The sequence below is a fragment of the Ceratotherium simum genome, chromosome X, assembly GCF_057802395.1.
Source record: "Ceratotherium simum simum isolate JZ-2026a chromosome X, ASM5780239v1, whole genome shotgun sequence".
Classification (NCBI taxonomy): Eukaryota; Metazoa; Chordata; class Mammalia; order Perissodactyla; family Rhinocerotidae; genus Ceratotherium; species Ceratotherium simum.
In genome coordinates this window covers 88,454,424-88,471,370 of record NC_141940.1, presented here as the reverse complement: position 1 = coordinate 88,471,370, position 16,947 = coordinate 88,454,424, and the positions used below count along the sequence as shown (strand labels likewise).

General features: G+C 41.1%; 1 protein-coding gene across 3 annotated transcripts in view; it reads right to left on the bottom strand.

Moving 5' to 3' along the window:
• DGKK (diacylglycerol kinase kappa) overlaps positions 1-16,947 on the bottom strand; it is a 116,276-nt gene that overhangs the window by 19,965 nt on the left and 79,364 nt on the right. For all 3 annotated transcript variants that reach the window (XM_087427235.1, XM_087427237.1, XM_087427236.1), the window contains 7 exons: positions 14,776-14,878; positions 6,274-6,457; positions 5,438-5,546; positions 4,522-4,661; positions 3,535-3,616; positions 1,379-1,470; positions 396-495 (listed from right to left, as the gene is read on the bottom strand). In XM_087427235.1, the coding sequence (XP_087283361.1) occupies positions 396-495; positions 1,379-1,470; positions 3,535-3,616; positions 4,522-4,661; positions 5,438-5,546; positions 6,274-6,457; positions 14,776-14,878 (810 nt within the window). The remainder of the gene's footprint in view (positions 1-395; positions 496-1,378; positions 1,471-3,534; positions 3,617-4,521; positions 4,662-5,437; positions 5,547-6,273; positions 6,458-14,775; positions 14,879-16,947) is intronic.

Genomic DNA, 16,947 nt, shown 5'->3' with positions numbered 1-16,947 from the left:
CAGAATAAGTGCTATGTAAGTGTTAGCTGCTGTTGTTGCTCGTTATAGAGGTGAATGTGAGTGTATTTCTAGCATGTATTTGTTTGTACATATTTTCAAGCATGCTCTGGTACACAATCATGTGCATATATCCTTGGTGTACCCTTATGTCTAGGTGTGGGCAGATGCTTGGAAGATGCTTAGGTACATGGTACATGTATAAGCATGCATGGTGCCACTCTTCATTTGGTGAAAGATGGAAGTTTGATGAAGTTGGACTTTCCCCATCAGGGAAGCTTACCAGCTGCTCCTCCTTGCCTTTCTTGCACAATTCCCAGTGAGAGACACATTGCTTTTATTAAAAAGAGGTCCCTGGCTCCACAAAGAATGTAAGACAAAAAGGAATGGAAACTTACTTTCAAAATCACAGACTCTACTGCTGTATTGTTCTGTTTTATCTGACTCCAGGCCTTTACAATATCAACCACAAAATCTTCCACTGCTGAGCACAGGAATCTGGAAAGATAAGATAGATGGCACAACATGACATGCACCAAGAGGTCCAGAGCCCTTCTCTCTTATAATGTCATCAGTTTCCATCTTCCTCCACCTCATTCTCTCTGTCTCTTTCCTGATCTCTCCTCTCTCCCTCTCCTTCTCCCTCTCCCCCCACTCCCTCTCTCCTTTCTCTTTGTTTTTTTCTGCTTTTTAATGTACATATGGGGAAATATGCAAGTACCTAAGAGAGTTGAACTGTAATTTCTTAGTCCTAATTCTGAATTTCCAGAAAAGATAATTCAGTTGATCCAGCTTGGGTCAGGATTTTACCCTGGTTCAAATCAGCTATGGTTCAAAGGCCCACCTAAGTTAGTACAAACATAATGACATTGGGAGGACGGTCCCTGTGGGGAGTGTTTCTCAAAGGAGAGTGTGGTAGACTTGGCAGGAACCCTCCAAAGAGTCCCAGGAGGAATGAATAAACTCACATATTGAGAAGGGTATATGTTGCTCAGGCTATGAGAAAGCAACTGTAGAAGGTACTACAGAGACCTTTCCTGGTATCAGATGGAAACCAAGGTGTCCCTAAAGTAGGAAGCTATGCTATGCTCTTGAATGGTGTGGAATGTTGTGTTTCCCTTCTGTAACCCTTCTTCCAAATCTCTGGCTCGCAACTTTGTCTTTTCGGAGTTGCAGGAGCCCTCACTCCAATCTCATCTTTTTTTTCCTAAACTTTCCATTCAGGAGGTTTGAGTTGGAAAAAATTCGATTTGGGAAGGTAAACATATACTTTCCTTGGCCTCAACACCCCAAGCTATCAAAATGAGCCCCATCTCTGACTGAGGAACAGCCCATGAGGGGTAAAAACACCTCAAAGTTTGAGAGCCAAAGGAAGACTGACCTGGTTGCGATGATCATCTCTGTGGGGTACTTGGCCTTCAGGATTTTGTTCAACTCAGTGGTTGCAGATTCTAAGTGTTGGATGGCAGCAGCCTAGGGGGAAAAGGAGTGTTCAGCCCTGGAATCTTACCACTGTAACATAGTGTGCTGTCCATCTTCATTCCCTCATTATTTCCTACTGACTCTTTACCAGCAATTCAACTGCCTCTCAGGAAATAATCACAATCAAAGAATTCTTGTTGAAGATCCCCATAGATAATCTTAGATCTGTGGTCATTCTAAAAATAAGAGATGTCTATTGTTTCCTCTCATTTAAATTAATACTCAAAAACTCATATGAAAGAGGTACTGTTTGTTCCATGTTTCAAATGAATAAACAATCTCATAGCTAGTAAATAATAGATCTGGGATTCAAACCTACATCTTTCCAATGCCAGAGTGTCACCTCTTATATAATATCAGTAATAATAATAGCATCCACTTATATAGTACTTACTATGGGCCAGGCTCTATTCTAAGCTAACTATATCTATATACCATGTAATCCTTATAAGAACCCTATAAGATAAGAATTGTTATTGTCCTCATTTTACAGAGCAGAAAACTGAGGCATAGGAAAGGGGGAGCTGATAAGTGGCAGAGCCAGGATTCAATTCCAGGTAGTCTGGGTCTCGAATCTGTACTCTTTTTATTTTTTTATATTTTTTTGTGAGGAAGATCAGCCCTGAGCTAACATCCATGCTAATCCTCCTCTTTTTGATGAGGAAGACCGGCTCTGAGCTAACATCTATTGCCAATCCTCCTCCTTTTTTTCCCCAAAGCCCCAGTAGATAGTTGTATGTCATAGTTACACATCCTTCTAGTTGCTGTATGTGGGATGCCACCTCAGCATGGCTGGAGAAGCGGTGTGTCGGTGAGCGCCCGGAATCCGAACCTGGGCCGCCAGTAGCAGAGCGTGCGCACTTAACCGCTAAGCCACGGGGCCGGCCCCTCGAGTCTGTACTCTTAACCAGGACTTCTACTTCTTCCTCTTCATCACCTTCTACATTCAAATATCTACCAAGTCCTGATGATTCTATCTTTTCAATGTGTATTAAATATGTCCACTTCTCCTTATCCCTGTTATCACTTCACCAGTCCAAATCACCATCCTCTTTTGCCTAGACAATTATAGCATCTCCTATCTTTTCTCCTTGCCTCTAGTCCTTCAATTGTTTCTCTACATACCATGGAAGTCCTCTGCTTAAAACCTTTCTATTCGGTAGCAGAATAGATAGATGACTAGATATGTGATTAAAAAAATATATAGTGAAATATTAAGGGTAGAATCTACTATTTAAAATTTGCTGTATGTTTAAAAATTTTCATAATAAAATAAGAAAAAAACCTTCAATAATTCCCATTGCTCTTAGGATAAATATTCAGATTTCCTACCATGGTTTACCAGGTCCTTCCTGGCCTGGTCCCTGATTACTTCTCTAGCCTCATCTTTAGTCACTCTCCCTGCAGACCCCTTCCTTGGCCCCTTTGCCTCAGCCATTATGAATGCATTTCAGTTCTGTGAATATTCTATGCTCTCTCTTGCCTTTGGAACAAAACACCCTGTTCTATCTGTCTGGAACAGGCCTCCTCTTTCTTATGATCCTGGTTAACTCCCTCTGATCCTTAAATCTCTTCTAAAATGGCGATTCTTCTGAGAAGCTTTCCCTGATTTCCCCCAGACTGAGTTAGGTACATCTTCTAGGTGTTCCCAGCCCCCTCTACTTCCTTGTATACTAACACTCATACTACTTTATTAAAACTATTTTTCTACCACTGCAACTAGACTGTGAGCTCCATGACAGCATGGACTGTGTCATTCTTTACCAACTAGCATATAAGAACAGCTCCTAGAACAGTATCTTACACATAGTAGTTAATCCATAAATATTTTCCATAACTCTTTTGAGTGAATGAATAAGTAAATGGCTGAATGAATTATATCCCCAATACCTAACACAGTTTTTGGTAAATAGCTGCTGACTGACATGTCCCCAGTCCTCAATGATCTCGTTCTCATCAAGCCCATGGACAATACAAAAGCTTCTCTCTGGGTTTGGCTATTATTTCACTGTGTAATAAAGATGTTGGCCTGAATTACATCTGGGCAGTAGTTACCTCAAATTGGGGTACATCCATTTCAACTTGTCCTCTTAGCAATGGGGTTTGTCTGGGAGTCTCACGGATCATCACACTCCATCTGAAATAAAGTTGAAAGATATTTAGGGCTCTGTTTCATCACAGGCTGGCATCAATGCTTCACATGTCAAGAAACAGTTCAAAATGTTTATGTGGTGGGGAAAGATGGGTTGTAGGGGATGCCCAAGCTATCTCAGGTCACCTGATCTCAAGGTATTCTACAAGAGGGATCTCTACCTCATGACTTCTCTCGGCTAGTATGATGGAAAGAATTCCACCACAGGGTTCTCGGAGAGCAGTGCTTCTCAATCAGAGGTGACTATCGAGATCACCTGAGGTGCTTTTATAAAATATACATACCAGGGCCCTACCCAAGACTTACTGAATAAGAATCTTTGTGGTAGGGCCCAGCTTGGTAACTTGAAAAACTTTCCAAGGATATCCTTATTGGCAGCCATAAAGCAAATACTATGCCCTAGCATAGAAAGTATTTATCAGAAGATAGGATGGCAATACTTTCTCTTCTCTAGAGCAGAGACAATCGAGGCCAATTGTTTATGAACCCTGATATTTTTGAGTTTCTTTGAGAACCTGATGTAGCTATTGAACAGTTTCTATACTATTCTAGAATAGAATAGAAAGACGGAAAATTTCCCAGGAAAAAATATGCTTACATAGATTAGCTATGCAATTTGAAGGGGGTTCACAGAACCCTTGAAATTTACCCAAGGGGCACCTGCTCTCGGATCTTTTAAGTTTGAAGAGAGGCTTCAGTGATGTTTGAAGGATACATGGTAGACCCTGGACTCCTAATAGACAAGGGCCCTTAACTGCCCTGCACTGAAGCCAGAAAGGCAATGAGGCTCTGTGAGGGAGGTTAGAACATTCCTGATTGAGATGATATAACTGGGAGTAACTGGTATGGGACTGGAAGAAGCACAATGGCCTGATCTTTTAGCCACTCACCTGTCTAGAATCCTCACACTAGCCTGCTCCACTCTGTTGAGGATGTTTAGAGGTGACTTGTTTTTGTTCCAGAATGCACCCCAACCTAGGACACGGGCCAGATCATTGCCGGTTCCAAGTGGGATGACTGCCAGCTGACACTGCAAGAAACAAAACCAGGCACCCTTTTCAGACAGTTCTACTAAGATCCACCCATAAAAGAACCTAGAAGGTGCTCTTTGGGAAAAATTGTGGTCTCAAAGCCAGTGGCAATAAGGGACTTCTGATTCTAGAAAGTGTAATAGGAAGATGTTTGAAGTTGAGTGAAATTTTCCCTAAGGAGTTGGGCCCCATTCTTGGCAATACAGAACCTAATCAGTAAAGGGAAAAGTTGCTAGAGTATGCCAATATTTATAGCCATGCTTATAAAAGAGAAATATAGCCACAAATTTCTATCTAGGCTGGGCCAAGGAGGTGAGGTGCCTCAGGAGACAAAGCTACTGGAGTCAGAAGGGCAGAGGCTGTTTAAGGAGAGGTGAGAGAAGTAGAGGACAGTTTCTGCTACTCTTGAGACTCAGGGAAGAAAATCAATGGCTTCAGGAGGGATAGGAAATTGAGGGCTGAATGCTGCCTGAGGCCACTTCTTTTTTGCTTACTTTCCTCCCCTTCAAATCTTCACTTTAAGGCTTGGGGAATAGAACACTGCTCATTTTTTCTGCTAATTCTCTCATTTCTCCTTCCCACAGATAGACAACCAGAAAATGGTCTAGGTGAGCAGGCTTAGACTGGGAATCTACTGGTCAGGTTGACTATGAAACCAGTGGGAAACATGTATCTCACAGATGAGGAGAGTGAAGACTAGGGATTTCTTGGGATGAGCAGCTACACACCATCAGTCTCTCTAGCAATGGCTAAACTGAGTCAGCTAGGGACTCACCCTTTCATGTAATCCAAAGGCATCAATCAGAGATAAGACCCAGCTCACACTACCATCTCCACCACAAACCACGATGCGAAAGCGAGCAAAGTTCTTGAACATGCACAGCCTGGAAGGAAGAGGAGAAAAGGGAGTCATTTCATGAACTGCTGGGTTTTACAACTCTTTCCTACAATGTTCCAGGACCCAAGGACTGCTGTTACTGCACCCTGATGACAGGCTATTTGCCTTCTTTCCTTTAGCCCCTATCTCTCTGTGTACTTAAGATCATAGGCAATCCTCCCACAGGCAATCCTGGAGATCAGGCTTTGCCTCAACCCACACTCTCCTGTGCCCAACCTTGCTATGGAAGCTACTAGTAACCTAGCCAAATCTACTTGCTGAGGCCCAGAAAGAATGCCTTGCACGGTGGTCAGTGGGCTCACAGAAACCAGGGCTGAACCAGATGGTTCCCAAATAAAACAGGCCTGTAGTAAGCTATACCTGTTTGGCCCCAGAAAAAAGAAAGGGTGAGTGACAAGAAAGGTGGACAGCAATATTCATTTGCCTCCTCCTCTGAGATCAGGAGACACAGTTGTACCTCTTCCAACCTGAAAAGGTAGAGCAAATCTAGGAACAGAACATGGGCTTGAAAGGATACCTGGGAGAGGGCTAAAAGTCCTTCAACCAGCCAACCCAAAATGCTCTGGAGTTATGTGTTTGTGTCCTGACTTGAGAAGATAGATCTTTCCTGCCCAGGTACTAGAACTAATTCCAGGAAGCCTATCCTTGTCTAGAAAGTATAGAGGGAGAAGCCCCTTCTATATACCCAAGTATATCCCTTACCCCACGCTTACCCTGCTTCAGGTCCACCCTTCGACAGGTCAAACACTTGAGATGGGTTAAGGTATTGCTTGAATTTTCGGAGAAAGACGATCCCTTGATGATCGCCGCTTTTGGAATTGATGAAGATGAGAAGGGGACATGAACAGGCTGATGACCAATCGAGACTCCAGAAGTCTGAAGATACTACTAATTGGCCTGATACATGCACACAACAAAAAGAAAAAGAAGGAAAAAAAGAACAGGGCCATTGAGATGGAAACAAGACATGACTTAACATCAAATTTTGCCAAGATTTTTTTAACAGTTTTATTGAGGTATAAATGCTATACAAAGAACTGCACATATTTAATGTGTACAATTTAATGAGTTTAGACATATGCAAACACCCATAATACCAAGGTAATAGACATATACAACACCTCCCAGAGTTTCCTTGTGCCCCAGACTCCTGAGACTGAGGAACAGAGGGGAAGTCAGGACACAACCCAAAGGGGCTTTTATTTAAAAAAAAACAGCTGGTCTTTGCTCAGCTGTTGCCAGGCAACCCACATTTGCTGAGCAACTATTCCCTGCCAATCATGCTAGATACTGCTAGGGGTATAGTCCCTGCCCTCAAGCTGGGGAGACAGACTCATACACAAGAGTATGATGGAACACAAGGAATAAGGAAATTGGCGCCACAACCAAGGATGAATAAAATGCTGAGGGGAAACTGAGAAAGGAGAATGTTGAGAGCCCAGGAAGAGGATCAGCACACCAATTAGTCCTCTCTCTGCCTGGGATACCTCAATTTTCACTGTGAGAAGATACCAGGTCTTTAGCCTGGAGCTAATGACTCAACATATCAACATGGGGTGAAGCAGGGACCTTTAATCACTCCTCTAAGGCTCTGGCAGAAAAATGCAAGTTATCACACACACTTTCAGGGGAAACAAGACTATACGGAAATTGTCTGAACAGGAGAGAGCCTTTTAATAATCCCCAACACTGAAGTTCACCATAGAGAAGTGGAGTTATAGCAGTCTAAATTGCTAAAGACTGCCAGCTCGTGCTGAGTCTTAAAGCCTCTTGGCAGGGAGACAAGCAGTGAGCAGTGGCCCCCTAGGAGACGCTGGACAAATCGTGAGACCCCAAACCTCTGAGCTTGTGGCTTACCCGGGATGCCCCAGCAAAAATAAATGCAAAGGGCAAAAAGCATGTGGTTTGCTCCTGGATGGTGTGGGCTGGGGGAGGGAGGTGGGTTGAGATGTCCCACTTGTTGTAGGGTGAAAGAGAGCCTGAAGGAAGACTGCTGACTTGAGCAGATTTCATGGCTGTTTTGCGTGGAAAAATCTAAAGCAGGCTTCCTCTATGGGCCAATTTCTACTCCTTGGCCAGTCATGCTTGAAGGCATCCTGAGCCAGCTAGCCAGTGATGCACCAAATTTTCAGGGCTTGCCAGGACTCATAGCTACAACAGGAGTCTGCTATCTCCCTTCAGGAGAATAGCTTGGAAGTAGTTACTCTCCCTGAACATGTTATCCAAAAGTGGTACCCTTTTCAACATTTATTTTTAACAAAAGGTAATATGTTGACACAATGGTAGTTAAGACATATTAATTCATTCATTCAACAAATATGTATTGAGGGCATTCTCTGTGCCTGTCCTTGTTATGTTCTGAGAATACAGTGGTGGACAAGATAGAAACAATCTCTGCTCTTGTGGAATTTATATTCTAATGGAGGGAGACAGACCATAATAAATAAAGAAAGAAAATAATATGATATGAAGAAAATGGAAGCAGGGAAAGGGGACAGAGACTGAAGGGGGTGTTATTTTAGGGTAGTCAGGGACAGCTTCTTAGGGGAGGTGACATTTGAGATGAGCCATGAATGAAGTGAGGAAGTGAACAATACAGATATCTGGGGGAAGAGTTTTTTAGGGGCAGGAGGAAGAATAAGTACTGGGACCCAAAGAAGGGAGACTGTCTGTGGTGTCTGAGGACCAGTGAAGAGAATAGCATGGCTGTTGTGGAGTGAGAGAGAGAGAGCGGCAGAAGATGGCATCAGAGAGGTGACAGGGGCCAGCTAAAACGACAAGAAGATGTTAGAGGAAGCAGTTCAAAAATAAGGGTGAGACTGTTCAGTATGGAATTGAAACATTAGGGGAGAGGTCATAAGATATATGAAGAAAATAGTTAAAAGGTGGTATCTTTTTATGCGCTTGCCGCCTACCAACCAGCAATGCAGGCCCCAACTCATGGCCTGGCCCTAGTCTTATGTCTGCTTTGTTTTAGAACCTGATTCTGCTCTGTGCTTCCCTTCCTTATCCAGCAACCTCCTGTCAACACCCTGTAGATGAATATGTGACTTTGGGTATGTACCCCAATTAAAAGATTCACATAAGCAGCTTTCTGCCAACATCTAGTTGACCTGTGAGGTATACTTGGAAGCAAGGACTCCTGCTGACAGAGGTCCTGGAATAGACCCGTGTATGCCCCCAATGTTTTTTTAACAGTGTCAAAGGCCCTTTGGGTCAATCCCTTTCTAAAGGTGAGGCCAACTACTGTGAGCTATTTGGGCTTCAGTTTCCTTATCTGCAAAATGGGCAATTCAAAGAACTAACTTGTTTCCCAGTGTTAGATAGAAATAAGCTAGGTGTTATGCTGATGAGAAAAGGAAATATAAATTGGCTCTTAAAGGTGAAAAGATGAGCAAACTTACTCATAATAAGAAAGATACTAATTAAAACTAGGCCATGGTACCATTTTTTCTTGTTTAGAAGATTGGCAAAAACAACAAAAAAAAATAGATAACACACTTGATTGAGGAGGCCATGGGGAAATACGCACTTACACACTGAGGATGGAAGTGCAAAATGACAGAAGCCCTAGAGAGGGCACTTTGACAGTATCTATGAAAATTACAAAGGCATATGCATTTTGACCCAGTAATTACACTTCTGGGAATTTTTCCTATAGATGTACATGTAAAATGACACGTATGAAGTTGCTCATTATAGCATTGTTTGTAATAGCACAAGACTGAAAACTACCAAATTATCCATCAATAGGAGACTGGTTAAATAAATTATGGTATATCTATATAATGGGATATTTTGTAGCTGTAAAAAAGAGTGAGGAAGTAACCTATTCTTGATACAAAAAGATATCCAAAATATACTGAGAAGGAGAAAAAAAAGCAAAGTTCAAAACAATGTGTATAGTGCTAAAAAGAGGAGGGATAAGAACACATATATTTACTAGTATATACATGAAGAAATACTAGAAGGTATTCAATAAACTAATGACAGTAGTCAACTGATTGTGAGTGGGGATGGGGTGGGGCTGTAGGAGATTAAGAATATCAGAGAAAGGATAGCAGACAGTTTTTTTTTTACTAGATACTATGTGTGTATGTTTCTATTTTTTTAACAAAATTTGAACCATGTGAATATGTTAACTAATCAGGAATTAAATTAAGAAATAGGAAAAAACTATGCTAATGCTATCTATAAGTTAAAGAGCCATGAGGGTGTAGCTGAAATCATTTATAGATCTATTGGCAGCTTGGAGCATGGGCTGCCCTCTGTAGTGTAGTTCTACAATAAAATGCAGCTGTGTGCCACAGCTGGTTGCCCTCCAGGTTTATTCACTAACCTAGAGCAAACAACTTCTTTGGGTCTTCATTTCTCCATATGTATAATAGCATCACGTTGCAATGATTAATAAAATAAACTGGGGTGGGGATGTAAAGCTGCTAGATAAAGAGAAAATTCTGTAATTAAGGCAACTTGAACTTCAGTGTCAAACCTAATTTGGTCAGATGAGAAGACAAGGGGAAGCAGTGCTGGCAGAAGCCATTCCCAGGAGAATACAAGGGCAGCCCCATCTAGCATTTCCTCCAGAATCAGAGAACATCTGAATTTGAGCAAGGCCAAGTTTGTCAAGAGAATCTTGTGAACAAGGTGACAAAAATGGGTGGCATTGTGAGCTAGAATGTAGCAATGTCAGGCAGATTTATAACCAGGTAAGTAATCATGACCAAAAGGTTGCTTTTGAATAGGCTGATGTTAACTGTAAGGGAGTGTCCCGTACTTAGCAACAATTTTAATCAATTCAAATAGAAACAGAAGGCTAGCTTGTCAACTTCGAAGTACCTAAAGCTGGAGGGAGAGCTACTGGATGACAGAATCAAGATTGAAAAATGACCTCAATGGGCAGATGGGTCAAAGTCAACAAGATGAAAAGGGGACAAATGTGAAGCTTGGCCTTTAGGCTCAAGGACATAAATTGCAGCAGAACAGGACAATAGGAACTTGGATTGGCGGTGTCAAGTGTGAAAAGGGCTTAGTGGATTTAGCTGACTTGAAGCTCCAGATGAGTCAACAGCCTGAAAGAGCCTTTCAAAAAAAAGCTCATGCTTCTTTGAGCTGCATTAATATAACCACAGTGCCCCAAACCAGGGAGCCAACAGTCCCTCTCAAATTTGTTCAGTTCATACCACAGAAGGATGTTAAATTAGCAGAAGGTTGGCTTACTAATCCTTTTCCTGTATTTTAAAATCCTCTTTTACAAATGTTAACTCATTTAACCCTCATAATGCACCTGAGCACAACTATTATTCCTATTGGCAGAAGACAAATGATGGATGAGGCACAGAGAGGTTAAGTAACTTGTCCAAGGTCACACAGTTAGTAAATGATAGTGCTCCCAGGACTAGTAGCAGCAGCATCGTCTGGGGACTTGTTAGAAATGCAAATTCTTGTACCCTACCCAGCTCTACTGAATCAAAAGCTCTAGAGGGTAGGGCCTAGAAATCTGTGTTTTAACAAGTCTTCCAGATGATTCTGATGCATTCTTACATTTGGCAACCACTGTACTATACTATTTTACCTCCATATGAATCAAGGATGCTGTCTTAGTCATCTCTTATTCTCTAGATTGCTCATCACTGAGCCTTACATATAGGCAGTATTCAGTAAACGTATTAATGAATTCATATAACAAATCTTGACTGTGCATATACCATGTACCCAGGTCAGAATTAACTTCCAGGGATACAGAGAGTTCACAGTCTGGAGTAGGAGACAGATATGTGATGAGCTGTAATATAGTGTGTTAGGTTCTCTGAGATACGTGTTCTAGGTTTACAGCAAAGGAAGTAATTAATTTGTCTGAGGAAGTGGGGGGCGGAAATTACAGAAGCCTTCAAATAAGAGATAATGTTTGATTTTGTTCTCACCCTATAGGATGAGAGAAGGAATTTACCAAGCAGACTGGGCAGGCAAAAGAGGTAATTAGAAGGCATTCTCAGAAATTAGAGTCTGGGGTCGGCCCTGTGGCTTAGCGGTTAAGTGCGCATGCTCCGCTACTGGTGGCCCGGGTTCGGATCCCGGGCATGCACCGACGCACTGCTTCTCCGGCCATGCTGAGGCCTCGTTCCACATACAGCAACTAGAAGGATGTGCAACTATGACATACAACTATCTACTGGGGCTTTGGGGGAAAAAAGGAGGAGGATTGGCAATAGATGTTAGCTCAGAGCCGGTCTTCCTCAGCAAAAAAAAAGAGGAGGATTAGCACGGATGTTAGCTCAGGGCTGATCTTCCTCACAAAAAAAAAAAGAAAAAGAAATTAGAGTCTGTTGACTGAATAAATGCATGAGTGAATGGATGAGAGCTACTCAACAAGGGCAAGCGCTTCCTCAGAAAGTCATCAGCTGGATGCCTCCACCCTGGGTGCTGGAGAAAGGATTCCCTCGCCTGGCCAGAGGGGTTGGAGCAGATCACCTTATCATCTCTAAGATGGGGTGGGACTTCCCAACAGGGAACCTTCCATTAAAGAGCATATTTGCCTAGGCCAAGAAGCCAGAAAGAGTCAAAAAGATAGGAAGGTCTTAGAAGACATTCCTAAGAAATCACAGGCCAAGTAATACATGACAGAAAGAAGGGCTCTCAAGAGTGACATTCAGTTGGATCAAGATTGCAGATGATTAGGAGGAAAGGCTAAAAGCTAACTCGTGGGACATTTCATGAGACAATACACAAAAAGAATGGCTTAGCTCAGGTGCTTTTAAGCAATAATGTTATGTCATTGGTAGAAAGCAAAATAAAGGAGCAACGCCATTAGTTGACAATCTATAACAAGAATAAGAAGTGATATAGCATAGGAGAAAACAAACTAAAAAAAAAATACAACTTCCACAAGGACAGGAAGCACAGAACCTGTGGGCCAATTACAAAGGAGAGCTGGCAGACCCTTAACACCTATTTGGGGTGATTTGTGAGATGCTGAGGTAGGCATCCTTCAGTTTGCTCAAAGACATCCTCCCCCAGGTCCCTGTGGGGGTGAGCAAAGTCTCAGATTTAAAACTAGGTTGACTTTCATTAGCAGTCTGAGTTTGCTTGACTGACTAGTTTGCTACTTCTCCTCTTCTATTAATCCCATCTTCCACCTAGTCCCTTCCTTCTCCTATCCACTCAAGAATCTCTTATTTACCAAGTTATCAATCTCATCACCTCTCTACTCAACTATGTGGTAGGCAACTCTATGTGGATAAATATTTCAGTGGATCTGAGTATAATATATGCATGCATCCCTGAGTGAGGTTACCTTGGTGTCTGTGCATGTCATTATGGGGACATTTGAGTATGCTTGCCTGCAGAAACTTATGTGAATGGCTCATTCCATGTACCAATGTCTGTATCTGTGTTAGGGTTGGGAAATGAACTGGAAGAGACTAGAGTGGCTCTGAGTGTGTGTGTGTATGTGCACACATGTGCACATGTGCTATGTCTAATTCTAAAACTGTGTTGTAACAGCTACAGGAAATCACTGCCTCCTTCTGTTCTCTGACTAGGGAAATTATATACTCTTCTTTCTTTTCATTTCTTTGCTCCCAGCTAATGCTAGCTCTTCCTTGGCAATGAAGTAGGCAGCAAACATCAATATGGGGATAATTTTTAAGTCAATGAAGTGTTGGTTCACTAATCACTTCTGGACCAGTGGCCATGCCACGTGTCAGAGATGGATAAATTAGCATATTAGCAAAATATAGATTAAACATTCCGGGAAGGGTTTGAACTTTCCTCCAGTAAGTGAAATTGGCCATATATAGAGTGAAGCTAACACAAACTGAAATTAACGGGCAGTGTATCTCTTCACAGGCTTAGTGAAATGGTAGCATGTCAGTTGCTAAATATATTAGATTTCTAAATTTCTTACTGTTAGTAAATAGGTCAGGTCTTTTTAGCTGTGGTATGTGATTTTGATCATGACAGCTCTCATTATTTAATAATGAATAATGGGAGAAGTAAATGAACAACTCAATGACAGAAAGGAGAGTCTCAAAAGCAGCAAAGAAAAAGTGGGAAACATGATATGAACTAAAAAAGGCAGCATTAGCAAGTGCTAAAGAGTGAATTATCCCTGTGGGGGTCTACAGTTTTCATTAGGCTAGAAGACTTAGGATTTAGTTCTGCAGTCCTTTTGGGGCTATGTTTCTGGATAGTTAGGCCCTTTACATATTATCACTTATCCTCACAATGTACAATTACAACCATTCCCATTTACAGATGGGGTAAGTGAAGCTCGGAGAATGTAAGTGACTTACCCAAGGTCACCTAGCTAGTAAGTGACTAAAACTCATAGTTTCCTGGCCCTTGTTTTTTCCGTTACACGAGGCTGCCTCCATGTCTCATCCATTCTTAAAAAACGAACATAAAACTAAACAATATATCCCTCTCCTTTTCCCCTGCTTCCTCTTTTCTAACATCTCCAGACCTCCTGATAGAAGACTCTATACAAAGTTTACTCTTGCTGCATTGCTTTTATTACTATCGCCTTTCTGTGCAACCTATTACATACAATTGGCTGACACTCCTAACATTTTCTTATCTCTAAGTGTCTCTACCACTCCTTTGGTGCTTAGCATATGCTACTTTAATTTGTCTTGTCATATTATATCAATGTCCTGGATCCACAATAATCATAAGGTCTGGCAATGCTCATATCTTGGATCTCTTCATAGCCTTCAAATCCATTATGAATAGAGTTCTCAATAAATCACTAGTGTCCAGAAATTGCCAAAGCATCAATGGAGTGTATTGGGGCAATGACCATGTTAGTTTCAGATTTGGGGACAACCTTGGTGTTAGTTTCCATTCTAAAAATAACATGACTTGGGCCCTCATGCAGTTCTTTCTTGACCACCTGGATGTAAACAAACTTATTTCATGGATTATCTAGTGTCTGGAAATCAAGAAAAAGCTGAAATTAATTCTGATCATTCAGAAACAATTGTGACAGATGCTACAGAGAACATGCCCACATACATATACACCGTAAACATCAACATTCACCACTCTAAAGGTCTAAAGAGAAACACGAGGTGTCTCTACACATATGCCTACTCCTACTCCCCAGAAATGTTTGACTGGTTGAGGAGAATAATTTAATCACAGTCCTTTTTTCCAGTCTTTGTACCTTCCCTCTCACCTCCGTGTATTTCTGAGGTTAAAGTTTAGCAACTCACCATCTCCTTTAGGGTCGCTGAGGGCAGTGGGAGGAATGACTGATGTTCGATGACTTCCAAACCAGCATTCCTTGGAAAACCGTCTCCTGCAGTCATCATGCACCTGAAACGACAAAAGAAGAAAAGAAAAAAAGGAGGAGGGGAGAGAAAAGGATAACATTGATCAGTCTTGGGTTCCAGTTCCAAGATTTGAGTACTCAGTGTTCAAATCTCCCTTTCTGAGATTTGGTGCCATACACATCCCCCTGACTCAACCTGGACACCCTCTCTCCACTTTGAGCCTACGCCGTCCCTGAGTGTGGGTTCTGAACTTTGTTCCTTTCAAAGGTGGCTTTCAGAAGATACCCATCACAGGCACTGAGAAGACACCAGTCCTAGGGCACAATCTTAGTGGCCTACAGAATGGGGAGTTTACTTGCAGGATAAGAATGCTAATCCTGATAATATGCTATTATACTTCAGTCCTTATAACAATTGTGTGTGGTAGGGAAGACATTAAGTTCATTTTAGAAACGAAGATATCAATGCTCAGAGAAGTAAGAGATCTTGCTCAAGGTCAAACAGGTAGGAAGTGACAGAGCTGAGACTCTGCTGCCTTCCCCACTCGTGGCCATTCTTCCCAGATTTCTGACATCTTCAAGCAACACTTCCTGGACAATTACAGGGTTCCTAGAGGGCATGAACCTTGCCTGATTATGCAAAAGCAATTAAAAGAGAGCCAGAAGACAACAAGAATCTTCTTTTTTCAATCGAGATGTAATTGACATACAACATTATGTTAGTTTCGGGTGTACAACATAATAATTCTATATATGTATATATTGCAAAGTGATCACCACAATAAGTCTAATTAACATCTGTCACCATACATAGTTACAAAATTTTTTCTCTTGTGATGAGCACTTTTAAGATTTACTCTCTTGGCAACTTTCAAATATGCAATACAGTATTATTAACTATAGTCATCCTGCTGTATATTACATTCCCAAGGCTTGTTTATTTTATAACTGGAAGTTGGTACATTTTGACACTCTTCATCCATTTTGCCCACCCTCACCCCGCACCTCTGGCAATCACCAATCTGTTCTCTGTCTCTATGAGCTCAGGGTCTTTTTTTTTTTAGATTCCACATATAAGTAAGATCACACGGCATTTGTCTTTCTCTGTCTGACTTATTTCACTTAGCATAATGCCCTCAAGGTCCATCCATGTTGTCAAAAATGGGAATATTTCTTTTTTTATGGCTGAATAATATTCTATTGTATATACATATATACACCACATTTTCTTTATCCATTCATCCCTCAGTGGAAACTTCAGTTGTTTCTATACCTTGGCTATTGTAAATAATGCTGAAATGAACATGGGGGTGCATGTATCTTTTCCAGTTAGTGTTTTCAGTTTCTTCAGATAAATACCCAGAAGTTGAATTGCTGGATAATATGGTAGCTCTATTTTTAATTTTTTTATCCATAGTGGCTGCACCAATTTACATTCCCACCAACAGTGCACCAGGGTTTCCTTTTCAACATATTCTCACCAACACTTGTTATTTCTTGTCTTTTTTAATAATAGCCATTCTAACATATGTGAGGTGATATCTCATTGTGGTTTTGATTTGCATTTCCCTGATGATTAGTGATGTGAAGTACTTTTCATGTACCTGTTGGCCATTTGTATGTCTTAATTGGAAAAATGTCTATTCAGATCCTCTGCCCATTTTTAATTGGATTCTTTGGTTTTTTGCTATTTAGTTGTATGAGTTCTTTATACATTTTTGATATTAACCCCTCATCAGATATATGATTTGCAAATATTTTCTCCCATTCAGTAGATTGCCTTTTCATTTTGTTGATGATTTTCTTTGCTGTGCAGAAGCTTTTTAGTTTGATGTAGCTCCACTTGTTTATTTTTGCTTTTGTTGCCTTTGCTTTTACTGTCAAATTCAAAAAATCATCACCAAATGTCAAAGAACTTACTGCCTATGATTTCTTCTAGGAATTTTATGGTTTTGGGTCCTACATTCAAGTAAGAAAATATAATTTAATACATTTTGAGTTCATTTTTGTGTATGGTGTAAAATAGTGATCCAGTTTCATTCTTTTTCATATGGCTATCCAGTTTTCCCAGCATCATTTATTGAAGAGACTGTTCTTTTCCCATTGTAAATTT